Source organism: Botryllus schlosseri, chromosome 1 (assembly GCF_051294905.1).
Source record: "Botryllus schlosseri isolate E-star chromosome 1, Bs_hap1, whole genome shotgun sequence".
NCBI lineage: Eukaryota > Metazoa > Chordata > Ascidiacea > Stolidobranchia > Styelidae > Botryllus > Botryllus schlosseri.
In genome coordinates, this window is record NC_137236.1 from 10,172,841 (window position 1) to 10,194,434 (window position 21,594).

Sequence of the window (21,594 nt, forward strand, 5' to 3'; positions counted from 1 at the left end):
CGTATTGTAGATACACATCAGGTCAGAAGTCGATATAGTAAATAGTACATGTTTTAACGCCGGTGGGGTTGGTACACTTGCGTAGAACTAGATAGAGTTAAACGAATGGTACATAATAGGGATGGTGTGAACCCCTAAAAGTTCTGGTTTGTGTGAACGCGAACCTTTTTGTAAGATTCTATGAAACGCGAATGCGAACACGAACCTATGACTTGACGTCATATTGGTAATTCCAATCCTACATTACCGAAAAGTAATATATTTATGTTATAATGCATACGAGACCTAGCGACGGCTCAGGTCACATTATGCCACAATGCTGAAGTAGGCCTACATGCTGACTTTTTAGGCATCACCAAATGTGTACCAACATGACCGATCATATGCTATAATAATTCCATAAAATCAAAATGTTCTGTCGCTTTGCCAACAATTTCAATGGAGACTTGTAAGTTAATATAAGCCTACGCCTTAACGGTCTATAGACTAGACCGCTATATGTATTCGTGAGGCGTCAGACTATTGCTATTGCTTGCTATCGCTATTGCTTTTGATCATAGTGAAAAGTGATTTCTATACGGGCCTTCTTGCTACAGATACTTCCTAATAAACAGGTTATACATTAACGAACGCCCCAATCAGACGCCTATGATATAATAAACATATCAAGATGGATCCCGCACGCCTGTAGATTTTTTACATTAGACAACGACCCATTCCTTGGTAGAAGAAGCACTATTCGCTGACTCACTTCGTGTAGTCTAATTCATTCTTGATGCTGTGTGATTTCGCGTCAAGCAAAAAGCTGAATATTTCGAGCAAACTTTTTTAACAAAGCTAATAACTTTTTTTTAAATTGGCAAGATGCATGTTCATATAGTGTTGTGAATTTTTTTTCATGCTGCAAGCGCCATACGCAGATTGGTCCGAAGTTGAAATACAAAGAATTTTAACCAAAGATATTGACGTGAAGAATAGTAATATATGAAAAAGGTTCACCTTGCAGAACTTACCAAAGCTGCTTTGTAAACGGAAACCTCCAAATTTATCAGGTTCGTACACAGAACGCGAACGTGAACCTCACACTCACACCATTCCTAGAACATAAGCTGACTTCCCACACCACCGATACTGTTATGACGCATGCGTGAATAATCCTCGTTTGTACTCGATTCTACTCAAATCCCTCCAGCTCCCGGTTTTGCCCTGCGCCAACTATTACCATAGTCGTAATATTATCTATATTCAAAGTTTATTATAATCCTATCATAGCTATGTCCGCTCCATCGAAAGTTATACATGAAGATGCATTCAACAGGGAGGAAACGGTGCAGAATTACATTCAAAGTAGACCACGTGCCTTGATGGATATTCCGGTTCGGATTGTCATTGAGCGACTTAAGCAATTAGGGAAAGTACGTCAACGGTCCGCATGCCTACTTGATGTGGGATGTGGCAGTGGCAAATTAACCAGATTGTTGGCGAAAAACTTTGACCATACGATCGGAGTAGACGCAAGTGCTCCTATGATATCGTACGCCATTGCTTTCGATAGCGACAATTCAGACATTGAGTTTAAAGTAACAAATGCGGAAAAACTGCCTATTGAAGATAATTCTGTGGACGTTATTACAGCCATGTTTGTTGTACACCAAGCCGACCTCGAGAAGTTCATTCCCGAATGCAAACGAGTGCTAAAACCAGGTGGTGTCGCACTATTTTACCGGCACCAGATATCAAAAATACTGTCGGCTGAAGATGACGCTCTACCCATAATAGAGGGACCGGTAAAAATGATGATTCGACAGCTATTGGAAAAGGCGAGAGAAATGTTGCACCCGACCTTTCACACACATGAGCTCCATCGAACGCAATTTGACGCGATCAGCTGGGAAAAGAAAAGCAGAGAGATAAATGAGCTGGAATTTGCGCCTGGTTCCCTGTGGACTCTTGGCTCATGGTCTCGCTTCTATCATACCCTTCCGTTCCATCAAAAATTGCGTGAAAACAGCTTAAATCCACTGGCTGAACTCGTCGAAGCTGTGAAAAATACCTGGTCGATGCAGGATCGGGATTCCGACGACATCAAAATTAGAGTGGTGTACAAGACGGTGATGATTGTTTTGGAATAGCAACATGTTAAAACATTCAATGAAAAATGGATAATGTCTTGCTTATCTTATAGTGTAAAATCATGAAAATGTTGTTTATAAAGTTACGTGGAAGTGTAATGCGTGAAAAGAGATTAATACCACATCACGAAACATCATGTGTCATCACCGGTGGTAGGCAACATGTAGTCCTCCGGCCGTGTCCGATTCACAAGTACTTCGTTACTGGCGAAGTATAAATGCTCGAATACTTGCTTTAAATGTCACGAGAAGATTCGGAATTATAGTGGTCGAGATTGCCTAAAATAATTTAGATTATCTTAAAATTAAAAATTTAAACGGGTGGGCAATTCCCTGCACAGACAACCGATGTTCCCACCACTACCTCTCCAAATCTCCTGAAATTTGGTACACGCACAGATGAGCTAATTCGAGCTATTCGAAACATGTATGTTACTTTTGAAATTTTTATATGGCTCCCTAATGATTGCAATGAAAATAAAGGGTATATGTAAATCATATGCCTCAACTATGCATTTGCATATTGCATATGATGATAAAGTACAATTTGCGCGACAATATTGCGAATCGTAACCGTCAGAATTGTCGAATCAACAAAAGTCACAGTTAATTTAAATTTCATATGGTTATTTTTCGGTCTTGGTTTAATATTCTGAATAATTTTCTTGTTTCATCAGCAGCCCTATTCATTGAGTAAAATCAGGACCACTAACATGGATCGCGTATTCTGATTTAATTTGGTAGAGTAAATTCAATGCAGCTCCGTATCGAATAGACAGGAATTGCAATGACGAAGAGTCCTATTCCCATTTCTCAATTAGCTCGTCACAACTTCTGTTCCCATTCCTATTTCTATGACCGCAACTTGGAACCGCACCGAAAAAGCGGTTGCGATGGTGTTATTGACTTAATATAGTCGGGTACATGTGTTGAACTCCAATAATTTTTGATAGCTTTGCGGGATATATTATTCGCTGGAAAGGGAAAGTGTTTTCACCGTAAGAGCTGTTCTGGTTTGGATGGATCCGAAAGTCTGTTACCAACAACCAATGCCGTAGCAAATATTTTGTATCATATTCTTTATTTACGTACATCGTCATACCATAGTGCTAAGTGACGTGTCCAGTGGGTTTGATGTTGAGTTTGATTGGATTGCCTTCGTCAAACGAAATCCATGGGTATCCGTTCCTCGTTCTCTCAATCAGGTTTCGCATAAGTCAAGTTAAATCGGCGACAAGAATGACAACACCAAATACTGTTGTATGTGCGAGAACTGAAATAAAAATTATGTTTAAATGAAATAACACAAAAAAACCGTTTAACTTATTCACGTTGGCAGTATAGATTTCCACATATAGTAAACTCCTTCAGAAGTTCGATATTAATAGCATTTGTTTCAGTACGCTACGTTTCGCAACCCATATACGATGGCGAGGCCCCGACCGCTCGACCAGCAAATAAAAACAATCCGGTGAGAGTTTGAACATAAAACGCAATCTGTTCCTGGTGTGCCTACTGACTTCGTTGATGTTGGCAATATAGGTCGTCGCATTGCAGGTATTTGTGCTCGAGCAGAAAACAGGATGTCGCTATTTCACTCCTCTTTTGGACATCCGGTTTACCGTCATAGCATTCAGTAGGGCGGTTATTTTTTTTTACCTAAAAACTCGATATTTACTTCATTATGGCATTTTCGACATTAAAAGACTTGATTTTGACAAATATTTGCCATGATGTATGTAAATTAGGCGTTTTGCACACAGTGTTAAAATCGTACTACTTTTCTTCGTTTCTGGTGTGAACTGCCTGTTCTTACGAAGTAGCTTGACCAGAAAAAACTAGTGTTTCGTTTGAATGTTTTAACGAGACTTGAGTAAAGATGAGTAATTTCATATATTGCAAAATGCTTGATCAATTCAAATGCCGAGTAACCAAAATATTAAGAATTAGGAGATTACAACATAGCTGAAAGCTCATGTTCAAGCCGAAGTTCTGACGGTACTGCAAAGCGAGCGAATGAAGTCGTGACTGAGATAACATGTTAAATAACCTTTTCTGACGTATTTTGAAACATCCACCAAGTAAAATTTAATCAATCTAGTTCGTATTTTGGTATTTTATCGCTTCAAAACACCATCAAATTGCGATAAGATGGCGTCATTGAGACATCATCATAATTTCGAACGGCACAATGAGAATCTGATGTTATTGAGCTACTGTGAAAATTACTTTCGTCTCCGGGTATTGTACATAGACACACACATTTATAACATTGCAGAAAATGTGTTGTTATTGGCAGCGTCACGTCATAGATTCATGTTAAAATTTCGACTCATATCTAGCCTTTTACCCAAGATCGTGTTCACCAGAATCAGGAGAACCAGGACCTTATCTGAGATTCCCACCATGACCAAGTTCTGACAGTCCTGCATAATAGCGAGCGACTGAAGTTGTTATTGGGATAGCAAGTTAAAATAACCTTTTCCAACGTCAAGTAAAATTATCATGGTTCTAGTTCGTATTTTCGTACTAATTGAATAGAAATGCGATATCTTTCAGCTCTCTTTTCATGCTGTAAGTCGGTGATGTCTGCATTAAAGGCATTTTTTAGTTTAGTGCTGGATCATCAAGTAGCTTAGTTCGCCATGTTCGCAAACAGGCGGCCTGTCACACACAAAGTATATTACTAAAACGCAGCCAAATAAGGGCAATAAAAGATGCAACAAAAAAGGGTAGAGTATAGACAGGTTTGTTTGTTTGTGTGGGTTATTCATGGTGTTTGTCGACTACAATGGCCAATTTTAAATGACTGACAATCAGCAAAATAAATATTGCAATACCTAATACATTACTCTGGGTAGGATAATGTTCATACCATTTCTTGTAAGGTATAAGTTTACCTGATATTAACCATTATTATCCAATAGCTTATACCACGGGTCTCCCGATTTCATAGTTCGGAAGACCCCACGAGCCACAGATATGCTACAACAGGGATGGTCTGCCAAAACGAACACCACAATTGCCGAGTAAAAGGTGGCTGGTTTAGCTAAACTCGCAGCCTTACTGTCCTCCGTCATCGTAAATATATACATTTAGCGATGTATAGCAAATCGGACGAAGTGCGGACGTTGATTCACATTCATGGAATTCGACTAAACTGATGATATTAGAAGAAAGTAATCAGTTTTTAAGTATTAGACACAATGCAGGATGACCAATTGGGCATCTTATCGCAAAGCAGACTTGGACAACTAGATAATTCTAATAGTTGTCTAATTTCACTAAATTAGAGCGAAATGCCAGTAATCTAATTCTAATCTAATTTGTGAAATGTCTGTATGATCTAATTCTAATTCTAATCTAATTTGTGAAATCGTCCTATGCTCTATTTCTAATTCTAATCTAATTTGTCAAATGTTCCTATGCTCTAATGTTAGTTCTAATCTAATTCATTGTTTTCCTGTAAATGCGTCTTTGTCCGCGGCATTTTGCATCGAGAATATCCCTCTCGCACAGGGAAATTCAGTGCCAAGCCGCAATCGCGGCTTACATACACCGTACAGTCTTATTATAGTTAATATGACGAATAATAGCCATGCTGGCATAGTAGCTTGTTGTCTGCATACAACATTCTAGTTTCCATCACAAACAGAACAGCAGCGAAGAAAAAGAGATAGTTAACACGGGCTTGTTCACTTTCATGCCCTTAACTACATCATCTCTAACCAAAGAAAATACATTAGAGAATAAATTGGAAAGACATTTCGAAGCAAAGCGTGAGAGCATGGACTGCGATGTTTTAAATTACTGGCGAAGAGAAAATCGTTTCCTCATCTTAAGGCATCTGCTCGATAACTTGTAGGCATGACTTCAACATGAACTCAACCGGAAAAAATTTTCAGCCATGCAGGAGAACTGCAGTTGTCGCCAACTCAAAACGGGTCGCTGCCACTTTTAAATTTCGTAGCGGCCGCTGGCCGCAATAATGCAATATCGAGACAAAATGGCCCACACAGTTGAGCAACCATGGTTTTAAAACTTTACGTTAATACAACGGCGTGCTCACTAACATGGTCGATTGGTACGGTTAGCACAAAAGAAGTAATATTCTATCAAGGAAGTACATATAAAACACGAAATATCATGATCATAAACTTCATTTTATTTTGAACAATGAGCTGCGAACGATACCTGACCAGCCTTTTCAGCAACAAACGAATCGATATTGGGGATAGGCAGACATGTTACTCGCTGAAACACTATCTCATCCTGAACACTGATCTTGTGGAAAATCCCTATAGGCCGTTTTCCAAGCGTCTGGGTTTTGACAGTGTCTTGGCCATTGTAGCCTATGCCAATAAGGCAATATGCCCATATCAGTTTACTCTTCATCGATGTTTCCATGGCCAAAGCTGTTTCAGCTAGTGAGGAATTGTGTTGTTGAGCACAGGCGAATAGTTATTTTGAAACAACTACAATAATTTGATACTGAAATCAATTTCAGCCTTTCAAAATGCTTTATCGCGTTCTTCCAAAATCACAAATCAGATCGTCACCCGCATGTGGCCGCGTATTGGTGACTCTGGTATAGTGCAAAACGAGACAAGCTTGATGTACAGACGTTAACCATTCTCAAACATATAGGAATGCACATTGATATGACATGAACTGAGCTTAAATTTTGCAGTATTTATTTTTCATTCACAATTTCATTGAATTTCCAAGTTTTTGCGAAGTCAGAAATTCTGTTGAGCTCTAATTCTAATTCTAATCTAATTTGGAAAAATTCTGTAGCTCTAATTCTAATTCTAATCTAATTTGGAAAAAACTGTGTAGCTCTAATTCTAATTCTAATCTAATCTGGAAAAGCTGAAAATTTTCTAGTTGTCCAAGTCTGTCGCAAAGGCTGAAGGGTGTATAATTTTAGAGCTAGCTACACTCGATCGGGATTCATGGGAGTGAGAGCGACTGAAGAATGACCTCTAGAGAGATTGGAGGATGTCCACGAGAACGCAAAAAGCAAAGACCCAGGGACAATATAAAATTCGTGTCGTGTAGAGCACAAGGCCTAAAAAGACTCGCAAGCAATCCTCAATCTCCTCGGTAGACTCGCTAGCGTGGTGGTGATTTGCGTGATCGGTGGAGGGATCAGCATTCGGCAAATCACTTTGCTAGCCTGCATCTTAAACGGATACCCCACTCTCCTTGTTTCGACGGGAGTGTTCTTTAAAGTATTCGAACTTTTAGCTGCTGGGATGTTTCTGTCCGGATCCGCTGCCGGAGTTATAATACGGTATTACTAATACCGATAACACAGCTGGTGTCCGTTAATTGATTTCCGTAACATGATAGAGGAAAGGCGACAGCAATGTCATCGGCTACTAGGCGGATAGCCTCTTTGATGTCTAACTTGGTTGATACAAGAGCAATAGGGATTCCGTATAGCCATCAATAGTTTCATAATTTATTTTATATTCTCATCAACTTCCGAAAATATAGGTCGCAGATTTAAGATTGTTTTCGCTTCGACATTTGGGTCATTGTCGTTGATACTGATTGCTATAACGGTGGTACATTGCAACTGTATGTACGGACCTACGAATTATGAGATTTGTGTTATCCAATTTCAACAGTGAGTATGTTCATTGTTCAATTGTTCTTGTTCTGTTCATGTTCAAGGCGAGAAACATCGAACATTACTATACTGAGGTATCTATGAAACTTACAATTATTCCAAATCGTGAGCGCCATCTGGCGTATTCTCGAGAAGTTGTGCAGAAAATCGACACAAAATCGAGCTGCGCCAGAATCGAACACGAGCATAGCTTATATATGTGAGATGCGGTAGGTTTGTGATGGCATAACATCATAATTATTCTTCGTTGTTAGGTTTTATATCCTAATTGTATTCGATGATGTGATGACCTTATTATGAAGAAAACGTTTAAATTAAACAATCACCAAGTTCCATGACGAAATCATTACTGATAGTTAATTCGAATTTAGTGCCTCGTCACAGATTCCCGGGAATCTATCGCAAATCATTACGGCTGCTGGATAGTAGAAGTGTTTTCAACCACTTTCCATGATCTCAATTTTGCCTTCGAGAACATGCATTCGACGCATGTCGGGTACCAACGATGTTATGTTGACATGAAGAATAGTAATATATGAGAAAGGTTCACATTCCAGAACTTGCCAAAGCTCCTTTGTAAACGCAAACCTCAAATTTATCAGGTTCACACACAAAACGCGAATATGAACTTCACACTTACACCACCCCTAGTACATAATTGACTTCCCACATCACTAATACTGTTATGACATATCCGCGAATAATCCTCGTATACCCAGATCTACTTAAATCACTCCAGCTCCCGGTTTTGCCCAGCGCCAACTAATACAATTGTCGTAATATTCTCTATGTTCAAAGTTTAATATAATCCTATCATAGCCATGTCCGCTCCCTCGAAAGTTATACCCGAAGATGCCTTCAACAGGGAGGAAACGGTGCAAAATTACATTCAAAGTAGACCGCGTGCAATGATGGATATTCCGGTTCGGCTTACCATTGAGCGACTCGGGCAATTAGGGAAACTAGATCAACGGTCCGGATGCCTACTTGATGTGGGGTGTGGCAGTGGCAAATCAACCAGATTGTTGGCGAAAAACTTCCACCATACGATCGGAGTAGACCCAAGTGCTGCTATGATATCGTATGCCATCGCTTTCGATAATGACATGGCAGGCGTTGAGTTTAAAGTTGCAAATGCGGAAAAACTGCCTATTGAAGATAGTTTTGTCGACGTGATTACAGCGATGTTTGTTGTGCACTACGCCGACCTCGCGAAGTTCATTCCCGAATGCAAAAGAGTGCTAAAACCAGGTGGCATCGCACTATTTTACCGGCACCAGATATCAAAAATATTGTCTGCTGAAGATGACGCTTTACCCGTTATAGACGGACCGGTGAAAATGATGATTCGACAGCTATTGGAAAAGGCGAGAGAAATGTCGCACCCGAGCTTTCACACATATGAGCTCCATCGAACGCAATTTGACGCAATCAGCTGGGAAAAGAAAAGCAGAGAGATAAATGAGCTGGAATTTGCGCCTGATGCCTTGTGGACTCTTGGCTCATGGTCTCGCTTCTATCATAACCTCCCGTTCCATCAAAAAGTGCGTGAAAGCGGCGTAAATCCACTGAGCGAACTCGTGCAAACTGTGAAAAATACCTGGTCGATGCAGGATAGGGATTCCGACGACATCAAAATTAGAGTGGTGTATACGACGGCGATGATTCTTTTAGAATAGCAACATGTTAAAACATTCAATGATAAATTGATAATGTCTTGCTCATCTTATAGTGTGAAATCATGAAAATGTTGTTTAAAAAGTTACGTTGAAGTGTGATGCGTGAAAATAAATGAATACCTCACCACGAAACATTATGTGTCATCATTTAAATAGGTGCGAGGCAACATGTAGTTCTCTGTTTCGGCCTGGTTCACAAATACTTCGTTAAAGCTCGATTACTTCCTTCAAATATCACGACGAGCTTCTTCTTATAGTAGTCGAGATCGCCGAAAATATTTCAGAATATTTTTATAATAAAAATTTTAACGGGTGTCATCGGTATTCGAAACATGTATGTTACTTTTGGCATTTTTATATGAATCCTTAATGACTGCAATTAGAAATATAGGGCCAATGTAACTCGTATGCCTCTACTATACATTTGTATATTGCATTTAATGATAAAGTACAGTTTGCGCGACAATATTGCGAATCGAAACTTTCAAAATTGTCGAATTAATGAGATTAACAGTAAATTTCAATTTCATAAGGTCCGTTTTCTGTCTTGGTTTACTATTATAAATAGTTTTTTTGTCTGCTCAGAAGCCCTATACACGCATAAGAGAAAAATCAGGAATATTAACATGGATCGCGTATTCTGATATGACTTGGTTGGTTAAATTCAAGACAGCGCCTTGGCGATGAATAAACAAGAATAACTATCGTGAAGAGTCTTATCCCCAGTTAATAATAAACTTTTCACAACTTCTGTCACATTCCTAGCGGCTGCGATGATGATATTGACTAATTAGACGCGTACATATGCTGAACTCCAATATCGTTTGACGGATTTGGGGATTTATTATTCGCTGAAAATTGTGTTTTCACCGTAATAGATGTTCTGGTTTGGATAGATTTTGTATCATATTCGTTCGTAACGTAAATCGTCATATCACAGTGCTAAGTGACGTGTGCAGTGGGTTTGATGTTGAGTTCGATTGGATTGCCTCTGTCAAACGAAATCCATGAGTATCCATTCCTCGTTCTTTCAATCATATTTCGCATAAGTCATGTTTAATAAGTGACAAGAATGACAATACAAAATGCTGTTGTATGTTCGAGAACTGAAATAAAAATAATTTTTAAATGAAATAACAGAAATAAACACTTTTACCTAATACACGTTGGCAGCATGAATTTCCTGATCTAGTAAATTCCTACAGAAATTCGATATTATTAGCATTTGTTTCAGCACGCCATTTTCGCAACCGCTCGACCGGCAAATAAAAATAATCCGGTGAGAGTGTGAACATAAACCGCGATCTGTACCTTGTTGCCTACTGAATTCGTTGATAATGGCAATATCGGTCGTCGTTTTGCAAGTGTTTGTGCTAGAGAGGAAAACAGTCCCATGTCACTTCTCATTTGAATAGCCGCATTACCTTCATCACTAATCAGTAGGGCGGTTATTTAGCTGAGAAAAAAAAAACCTAATCATTGTACCCTCAAAATGATTATTTTGACATTTTTGAAATTAAAAAATTACATTTTTACAAAATGTTACCCTCATATTTGCAGATTAGACGTTTTCGCACATAATGTTAAATTACAATCCTTTACTTCGTTTCTGGTGTGAACTGTTAACTGCCTGTCCTTACGAAGGCGCTTCACTGCTAAATTACGCAAGCAGCATCATAGTCCCAATCATTAAAAATGGAAGATAAATCACGAAACCTTAGAAAGTTTTAAAAAGATATGAGGGAATACCCATCCCTACCCACCACCTTCATATCCATGATATACAATTATAAACATATGAGCGATATTCATTGGATTTAAATCTTACAAGAGTGTTGGTTAAAGTATAGACACCAGTGTTGGGATGACTCGAGTCCTGACTTGACTCGAGTCAGACTCGAGTCACCTTTTTCGTATGACTTGACTTGACTCGAGTCACTTTGCTAAAATGACTTGACTTGACTTGACTTGACGTATCAGAAATGTGAATTGACTCGTGACTCGGAGGAAAATTCACGAGTCAATTTCAAGTCATCAAGTAATCGGTAATCGATAAAAATCACAGTATCTTGCATATGTTCGGATTGTTCGCGAAACGCTGGTGTAACCCGTGAGAGCGACCAATCATTCAATGATCGTATTTTTTGCTGAGCCTCCATTGTTATCTGCCAAATAAATTGACATCAAATGAAATGATCGAAGCTTACAGCTTATGTTGTCGTAAAATAGTAGTAAAGTAATTTAATAGCAACATATATATTTCTGTAATCGGGTCTCACCTTAACCAAACCTCTTGATTTATTGAAATTGAATTTGGATAGAGTTTATATAGTTCTCAACCATCGGCACCGGCTCGAATTGTATCATATCCATTTGTAAATGGGTAATTTATTGCATCTTATCAATTCGTTTTTCTATTCTCTATTTTGGCTGGTAACTGTATAAACTGAGGCTACACAATTCCTTGGATATAGTTTATCGGTTCTACGTAGGCCTACCTGTGAGCGATACAGCTGCTTCCTGCGTGTATATTTAACTCTATATTCGTTCATTGGTTTAGAATTAATGACCACTCAATTATGTATTTCAGACAGCTAGCAAAATGCAATGACGTAATCATGCCTTTTACGTCGAAAAGGCAACATGACTTGAATTGTGACTGGACTCGTGACTTGACTTGACTCGAGTCACCTTCGAAAATCGATTGACTTGACTTGACTCGAGTCAAAATGTACAATGACTCGAAGTGACTCGTGACTCGAAGGCAGTGACTTGATCCAAACACTGGTTGACACCGGGCACTGTTAGCAATTTATACAGCAGATATACATTACGAGATTATTACTTTACCACTAGTTTACGACAGCGTAATCTGTAAGCTCCGATCATTGCGTTGGCGATCAATTTATTTGTGATATAACAATTGAGGCTCCGTAACACGCACATGTTGCACAATCATTGAGTGATTGGTTGCTCTCACAAGTCAAATCACCGCATCGTTAACAATCCGAGCTTTTAAAAGATACAGCGATTTAGTCGACATCGATTACTTGACGAGTCTATCCGCATTTCTGAAACGTCGAGTCGAGTCAAGTCATTTTGGAAAGTGATTCGAGTCAAGTCAAGTCCCACGAATAAGATGACTCGAGTTATTCCAACACTGAATCCCAGCTACTAAAATTCGAGTACTTTAAACAAAACTTCCATCGAAACACGCAGAATGGCGAATCCGTTCAAGATGCAGGCAAGCAAAGTTTGTTTGCTTGTTTTGAAGTATTCATGGTGTTTGTCGACTACTACAGTCATCTACACCAGGCCGATATTATTCATTTTTATTCCGTAACTGTCGACTTATAGCATGGCCCACTTGTAGGACTTTTGTAGGACACCGCTTACGCGAATGAGCAGACCAAGAGGAGCCCGGAAAAAACTCCAGCACTTAGGAGAAGGATTTCTGATGTCGACCTCGGTCGGACTCGAACCCACAACACATAGATATTGCAGCTGCGGATTATACCACTGCACTATCTGGCCGTTAGACTAGCAAATTGATTTGCCGAAAGCTGATCCATCCCCCGACCACGCAAATCTCCAAAACGCTAGCGGGTCTACCGAGGATATCAAGATTGCTTGCTAGTCATTTTAGGCCTTGTGCACAACACGTCACGAATTTCATAATGCCAATGGTTCTTCGCTTTTTGCATTCCCGTGGACAGCTTTCAATCTCTCTCGAGGTCATTCTCTCCAGTCGCTCTCACTCCCATGAGTCCCGATCGAGTATATAGCTATAGCTCTAAAATTATACATCCCACAGCCTTTGTGATAAGATCCCCATTGGTCTTCCTGCCTTGTGTATATATCTAATGCCTAAAAAATGGTTACTTTCCTCTAGGAACAGCAGTTTAATCGAATTCCATGAATAAATCCATTTATTAACATTGCCGGAGGACAGCAACGATGCGAGATTAGCTGAACGAGCCACCTTCTACTCGACAATCGTGGCATTCGTCTTGGCAGACCATACAGCATATCTGCAGCTCGTGGCGTCTTCCAATTTTTTTTAAATCGGTAGACCCATTGTATAAACTATTTATAGTGGATAATAATCGTTGATATCAGGTAAACGTACTCAGGGCCGTAACAGCACTTCGCCAGCCCCCCTAAACGTTGGTTCTGGGCCCCCCATAGGGTGATAAACCTAACTTCTGGGGGGCCAGACCCCCCTCAGTCTGTCCGTTGTGTATCGCTGCTTATCATCTATGTTGGGTGTCCGTTTCGTGAGTCAGTTTTTATCGCATTAACGCGCGAAGCGCGAAAAATTTCTATAATTCATGACTGAATCGGGCAATATGATCGGGGATTGCATATATATTGCTATCAATTTTTATCCAAATTTACCGGTAGAGCAGAGTGAGGTGTGTTTGAAAGGGTAGGACCCCTCCATAATAAATAAACATCTCCGGGTGTATTGTATACCCGTTGGCAGGAAAGAAACAGCACTTCGTCAGGCCCCAAAAACTGGAGTCTTGGGCTCCCATAGGGTGACAAGCCGACCCGCCAGGCCGCCACCACGTTGTTCACGAAATTACAGATGCACTGCGTAGTAAGCCAGCGCGAAGCGCGAATATTTTTGATAATTCATGATAAAATCGGTCAATAAGATCGGGAATTGCATATATATTGCTATCAATTTCTTGTCCTCTATGCTCAGTTGCTCACGTAATCAGATTTACCGGTACAGCTGAGTCAGGTGTTGTCTTGGAAAATGTAGAGCCCGTAAATAATAATTAAACATCTTCGGGCAGGTAGACCCATTGGTATGACTTCGTTACATGCTGTCTGCTATATCAAAAATATACAATCGCCCAAACGTACTAAACTAAAAGATCACACGATTTCAAATTGGTATTTCTTCACTGGTATGTGATTTTTCCCTGCGGGGTGGTATTTGTCTTGTGAAGCTCAGATTTCCAAGACAGGAACATTTAGGTGCCAGTCATTTAGATGCCTATGGACTATTAAACCCACATGTATTTTGTATATATAACGAAGTTTTCGGTCAGCATAATTTTCGGCCAAGGTTTTCTCGCTGCCGATCGTTCTGGCACACTTTTTGCAGTCGCATATTACATGGCCTAAAACTTTATATGTCTTGGTGCGTCGTGGCGAGGTAATGGCCAACGCTGATATGCCCATTTCTATAAATCTTGCGTATTTTTTCTTGTGGGAAGAGTACCCAATATTCAAGATACTTGGCAACTTGAAATCGCGCGCAGCGCGAAAAATTCTTGATAAAATTGCTTAAATTTTCAAAAAATACTCTATAATTTATGCTAATTCACGAAATAATTTTTGGCCCCCTTCGAGCTCGGGCCCCCCCAGTTGGGGGGTTCGGGGTGCGGCAGTTACGGCCCTGAACGTACCTTACAAGAGATGATATGAGCATTGTGCTACCCGGAGGAATGTATTAGGTATTGCAATATTCATTTTGCTGATCGTCAGTTATTAAAAACTGACCATTGTAGGGCTACTCGACAAACACCGTGAATACCCAACACAAACCAACAAACCTTTTTATGCCCTACCCTCTTTCGTTGCATCTCTTAATACTGATTGCTATAAACAGGGTTGCAATACCGTCCTTATTTCTAAGATTTGCCCTTATTTTAAAGGGCCACGTCTTAGTAAACTCAACTGTCCTTATATCTAAGAAATGTCCTTATTTTCGAATTACGTCCTCATTTTGTCTTATTTTCAACAACTACAGAACTTTGATGGTCTCCCTCTGGTATCCGTGCGGTATAATATTCTAAAATTATGCCCCCGCGTCGAGATTTTATGACATCATAAATGAAAGGAGCTCCCGTGGCGTGCGTACCACAGGATTGGACTTCGAAGTGGTGAGATAGCTACGGAAGTGAGTGGTATATTAGTTTCGGCTGTACCAACCTACCGCAGCGGACGTCATTTTAGCAGTAAACAGCAATGCCAGGTTACTGGTGTTTGGTCCACAGCAGAATAAGTTGAAGCTGTCGGGAAAGCCGCATTTACTGCGTAGTGGAAAAAGGCGCAGTGCAGTCGACACATTGGTTAAAAAGAAGTAAAGCTATAAATCATTGATAAATTTCTCCAAATTATATTGCACTTGCGCATATAGTTTTAGCTACAAAAAAGACTAAATCTGATTAGTGAAATAAACAGGCGTAAAAACGTTTTTGATTGAAGGGCTATTGTTTCGCACGTAGCAATATCTGCAATTGTGACATTAACCTGGAGGCCATAGGAGAGACCGCTACTTCAACTTACACTGATACCCCAAAACACAAGAAGTGTGTCATCATGATTAATTTGAGCCAGTCAATGAATAATTTTTCCACAAGTCGATCAGCACCAACGACCTCAGACTACAAGGCAGCAGCTGCAGCTGCAACGATTACACATCGCAATTGTTCAAAGCACCTACTCCGATTCCAACATTGCAAATAAGTTTTCTTCGACCAGGACCAAGACAACAAGAATTGTTACTGGAGTTGTTGCTCCATACCCTCAAAAATGATTTGTCTAAACTTGGTGTGCGGCCTTTTTCCATCTTGGTTGACGCCTCGTCTTAACGAGGAGACCAAATTTGGTTTATCGCACCTGGGGCAACACCAACGGTCTTTTTTTTTGGGGGGGAGGGGGGCTGACGAAGTGCTGTTTCGGCCCTAAATAAAGGTAAACCTAGAACTGAGCTGTCGCGAGATCCATGAAGCACTTTCTAATAACAGGGAGTTGCTGGAGCAGGTTCTGGTGAAAAGTATGGAATGTGATATGCTACGGCTCGTATGAATACAGTATATGTACATTGTACAAAAACGCTTTTTCATGCTAATTTAATTTTTCGACTGTCCTTATTTTTTGGTCCATGTCGATGACAACCCTGCGTATATCGCATTGATCATTGTGTATGTGTCTGCGCAGATGAAAATATAATCCGGCGATGATCGATTATAATGCGACTAATGTTAATAATTGTCTGCATGGGAAGCATAAAACTCACTGCTATTCGCTATGATTGATTGATTTACCTTAAATCATTATTTCCATGAATCATCAATTAAGGTAAGTATTTTTAAACAGCTGTCGAAGTATCAGTCGGATGAATCTCGAAGCATTGCTAGTTGTTTTCCTTGATTTTCAACATGGCTTAGATCATGAGCATTATCTTGAATATTTGAATGACGGAACCAGCAGTTATTATCCGCTGTGCAGCGACTGCTCAGGAGCGTCGCGAAAAAATGAGGTAAAGCTGTATGCCGTCGACATATAACAATTATGAAAGGGGTACCACCTATAGATATGGTGTGATATCAAATTCAAGTTGGAAGTGTGAAAACAATTTTATAAACAGCCTCTTTCCTGTGACAGTCGTAACTATAAACAACAGACGCAGCTTCTTCATGATCTCGGTTGGCAACTAATGATTTTTAGATACATTGAAAACTGCAACAGTGATTAAGTGCTTGCCGGGAATTTGGCCAAGGGTTAAGGAGTGATGCGGCATTTCGACATCACATATAGATCAGAGGTCGGAAACCTATGGCTCGTTAGCCATATATGATTCTTTTGATGATGAATTATGTCTCTTTGGCATATTTCCAATTCTGCACATTATTCCCATCTTCTTTATCAAAATTATGTTTAGTACATTTTTCTCCACGACTATGGCATTATTATTCTTGTGGTTGACGAGACAGTTTTGAGATCACTCGAGTCACCTTTTTCGTATGAATTGACTTGACTCGAGTCACTTTGCAAAGATGACCTGACTTGACTTGACTCGGCGCATCAGAAATGGGGATTGGCTCGTGACTCGGAGCAAAATTCACGAGTCAATTTCCAGTCATCATGTAATCGGTGTCGATAAAAATCAGTGATCTTGGATATTTTCGGATTGTTTACGAAACTCTGGTGTAACGCGTGAGAGCGACCCCTCAATGGCCCTCATTCAATGATCGTGCGTTTTATTCAGCCTTCATTGTTCCCTCGCAAATACATTGACCACAAACGAAGTGATCGGAGCTTACGGCTTACGTTGTCGAAAACTAGTAGTAAAATAATTTATTACCAAAATATCTTTCTCTGTTTTCTGTTCTTATCTTAACCAAACCTCTTGTTTTATTCAAATTGAATTCGAATATCGCTTATATACTCGTTAACCATTGGCTCGGGCACGAATTGTAGGTATGTAATGTATTGCATCTTATCAATTCGTTTCTCTATTTTGACTGGTAGCTATATCAACTGAGGCTATGCAATCACTTACGTAGTCTTACAGTTTTACGTATATGTGAGCGATCCAACGCTTACCTGCATGTATACTTGACTCTATATCCGTTCATCGGTTCAAAATCAATGACCACTCACTCAACCTGTATTTCAAACAGCTAGCAAAATGCAATGACGTAATCATGCCTCATATACTTCGAAAAGGAAACTTGACTTCACTCGAGTCACATCCAAAAATCGAGTGACTTGACTTGACTCGAGTCACCTTCGAAAATCGATTGACTTAAAGGGGCACTGCGCTCTAAAAATGATGTGGTCTCAAATTGAAGGTAAAAACGAACGAAACTTTTTGGCCGCAGCCATTTCCTTCAGAGCGCCACCGTAATGGAGCTGCAATTTATTGAAATTTCTACAAGACCAGCTGCCGCGGCAGCTTAACCCGTTGCATGGCACGATGTCTTCCTCGTCGCACTTGCTCGACGCGATAAGGCAGTCACGCAGAGAACGAAATTCAGACACATTTCCTTCATAATATCGGCTGACAACTATCTAAAATTCGTTCTCTGCGTGACTGCCTAATCGCGTCGAGCAAGTGCGACGGTGAAGATATCGTGCCATGTAACGGGTTAAGCAGCCGCGGCAGCTGGTCTTGTAGAAATTTCAATAAATTGCAGCTCCATTACGGTGGCGTTCTGAAGGAAATGGCCGCGGCCAAAAATTTTTGTTCGTTTCTACCTTCAATTTGAGACCACATCATTTTTAGAGCGCAGTGCCCCTTTAACTTAACTCGAGTCAATATGTGCAATGACTCGAAGGTAGTGACTTGATCCCAATACCGGGACGAGAGGGGTCTTTCTAAAGTCAAAACAGTGATGTATATCCTGAAGTGTGATGTAAGAGCTCAGAAGCTAAAATTCTTGAAATTTTTATGATAACAAATATTGGCTGTTGATAATTTCTCATTATTATCAATCCAATAAAGAGGTGGACAATATTAATCGCGTATTTATCCACATATATGGAAACGGACCACAATATCATGTAAGGCCGGAAACTATGTATGGGCCGCTCAAAATCCCGTCGCGGGCTGTATGTTGCTTGCCCCTGGACGAATATAATAGATTTTTCGATAATAGCGTAAATTCCCGGCCTTAAAGTTATTCAGTGAAATTTATCCGACAAATGTTATCCCTCCATTTCGATAAGAAGGATCATAATGACCATAACACAGTCGCTGCCAATATCTTATCTGATATCAAATTTCCTTGCACCTAATACTGCACTGCACCTAATAATATCACCCGCGGTCACAGTCTGCCGCAATTCTCCACTATGCTTGCTTTTTACGTCAGGGTCAAATTATAGCGTATGTTAGTTATTCTGCCTTTTTGCGGACAGAAATGATAGTGATTGTTAATTATTATTTAGCTCTTTGTTTTCTTTGTGCCATACATGCAGTCAGAGTTCAAAGAACCTTTCCACAATTTTGATCGACAACAGATGTCTCATTGACTTCAACAGCTATTGAAATACATTTCATTTATAAATCCATTGATCATTGTCTTGGTGGCCATAGGCATATGCCTAAAGGTTGAAGTTTACATTAAATAGCCTACGATTAATTCTATAGAGGTGGATAAATACGCGTTTAATGTATCGATTTGTTGGCATGATTTGCCCTGCAGACAACTTCCAGGATGTACATGGAAGAGTTTCCGGCATTGCCAGTATAAGGAAGAGTGAAGATGAAGAGGTGCCACCGGGTGAAGCGAAGTCCTATTTAGATGAAGAATCGAAATCGCAAACGGGCGAATTTCCTGGTCATCTGAGTTTCATGTTAGATGGAGTTCAGGACTTAACGGGGGAGCAGCAGTCGGCAGTGCGGGATCTCTTGACTGAATTCCAGGATGTTTTCATTGGGCCGGATGGGAAACTCGGACAGACGCAAGTTTTGCAGCATAGAATCACTCTCACCACTGAACAACCTGTCAAAGTACGTCCCCGGCGCATGGGCTGGGAGAAACGCAAGTTGGCTATTCAAGAAGTGGAAAAGCTGAGAGAACAGAACGTGATAGAGGAGTCTGATTCACCTTTCAATGCACCAATTATGCTGGTTCCTAAAAAAGATAATTCCTGGAGAATTGTCCTGAATTACAGGAAACTGAATAGCGTAAGATATTCTCGATTCGTTGGGAGGCGCCTCGTGGTTTTCATGTTTGGACTTGGCAAGCGGTTTTTTCCAAGTCACAATAGATCCTAAGGATCGCCCCAAAACAGCCTTCAGTGTTCCAGGTCATAACCATTACCAATTTACTGTACTTCCCATGGGATTTGCAAATTCGCCAGCTCTGTTTCAGAGATTGATGGAGAAAGTTCTTGCTGACGTATTGTGGTCGCGAGCCCCGGTTTTCCTGGATGATGTTATGGTTTTTGAAAAAACTTTTGAGCACGAAATGGAGAACCTCCGACACGTTTTCTCCAGGATACGCACGGCGGGACTAAAGTTCAGACCAACTAAATGCAGGTTGTTTCAAAGACGTGTGGAATATCTTGGCCATGAAATTTCAGACGAAGGGGGTAGCTGCAGTGAGACAAAGATATCGTCGATTCGTGACTGGCCGGTTCCTGGGAAGTTGAAGGATCTCCAAGCTTTCCTGGGCACCGCAAACTATTATCGGCAGTATGTGAAGTCATTCGCGTCCATTGCTTACCCACTGACACATCTAACAATGAAGAATGTGCCTTTCAACTGGGACAATCAGTGTCAAAATGCCTTTGACACCTTGAAGGAGTTATTGACGAAATCTCCGATACTGTCTTACCCACGTGAAGATGGTGAAGTGTTCATTCCTGACACTGATTGCAGCGCTTTTGGTGTGGGTGCGGTTCTCTCTCAGAAGCAAGAGGGTCTTGAGAGGGTAATCGCTTATGCAAGTACTACTCTTAACAAATCACAGAGGAATTACTGTGCTACATATCGAGAGCTTTATGCTGCAAGATGGGCAATTGAGCATTTCAGGCATTACCTTTGGGGGAGACCATTTATTTTGAGGACTGATCATTCTTCGTTGCGTTGGCTTCTCACTTCGAGCGAACCCCATGGGCCTTTGGTGGCAAGGTGGATTGCGTTTCTGAGCAGCTATGATTATACGGTGGAACATCGTCCAGGCGTGTTGCATGGGAATGCTGATGGTCTCTCCAGGAAGTACCGTAGACGCTGTGAGCGAGAGGAATGCTCGGACTGTTGTGATTTTGCAGAACCTCCAGCAACAAGATGTGCTGCGGTGATTGTAGGGAGCGTATGCCCATGAGCAACTGAGTAAGTCTGCTATCCGCCAGTCCAGAAATTTCGATCCATCTGTTAAACCCTTGATTTTGGAAACTGGTAGTTTGTGCTGGTACTTCCATCCACCCGCAAAGTCAAAACTGAGGTCGGGTTGGACCGGCCCACGGCTAGTGTCAGAGCGAATCGAACAATTCCTTTATCGGATAAAACATGTGGACTCCGAACGATATCGCATTGTGCATGTGGATAATTTACATCCTTACATAGATGATGTTAACTCACTTCCAGCTCTGGAAAACGATTCAGTCAGTGACACCGACATTGCTGTGTCGGAAGAGATACCGAGTGTCCTGCCCGATCGTAGCAGACAAATGCCCTCACGATTTAATGACTAAGTTATGTGAAAGTGTTCTTTTTTTACTCGCTTACTGCTTGTTGCTTGGTTATTGCTTGTATTTTGTTGTGAGAGTCTACTTGAGTAGCACCTCTCAAAATTGATGGGAGGGTGATGTAGCAGCCCTCGTGCGCCCCCTATCTGGGTTGGCGCCCTTGGGATGCTTGAGTGATTTCATGGAGCAGCTTCCTCTTTGT

General features: G+C 40.6%; 2 protein-coding genes across 6 annotated transcripts in view; both read left to right on the plus strand.

Annotated features, from left to right (window-relative positions):
* LOC145453615 (uncharacterized) overlaps nucleotides 1-21,594 on the plus strand; it is a 371,639-nt gene that overhangs the window by 183,135 nt on the left and 166,910 nt on the right. The gene's annotated exons all lie outside the window — the stretch shown is intronic.
* Nucleotides 8,566-9,583, plus strand: LOC145440842 (uncharacterized). The gene has a single exon (XM_080318605.1). It carries the CDS (start codon nucleotides 8,592-8,594, stop codon nucleotides 9,447-9,449), a length of 858 nt encoding a protein of 285 aa, XP_080174731.1. The 5' UTR covers nucleotides 8,566-8,591; the 3' UTR covers nucleotides 9,450-9,583.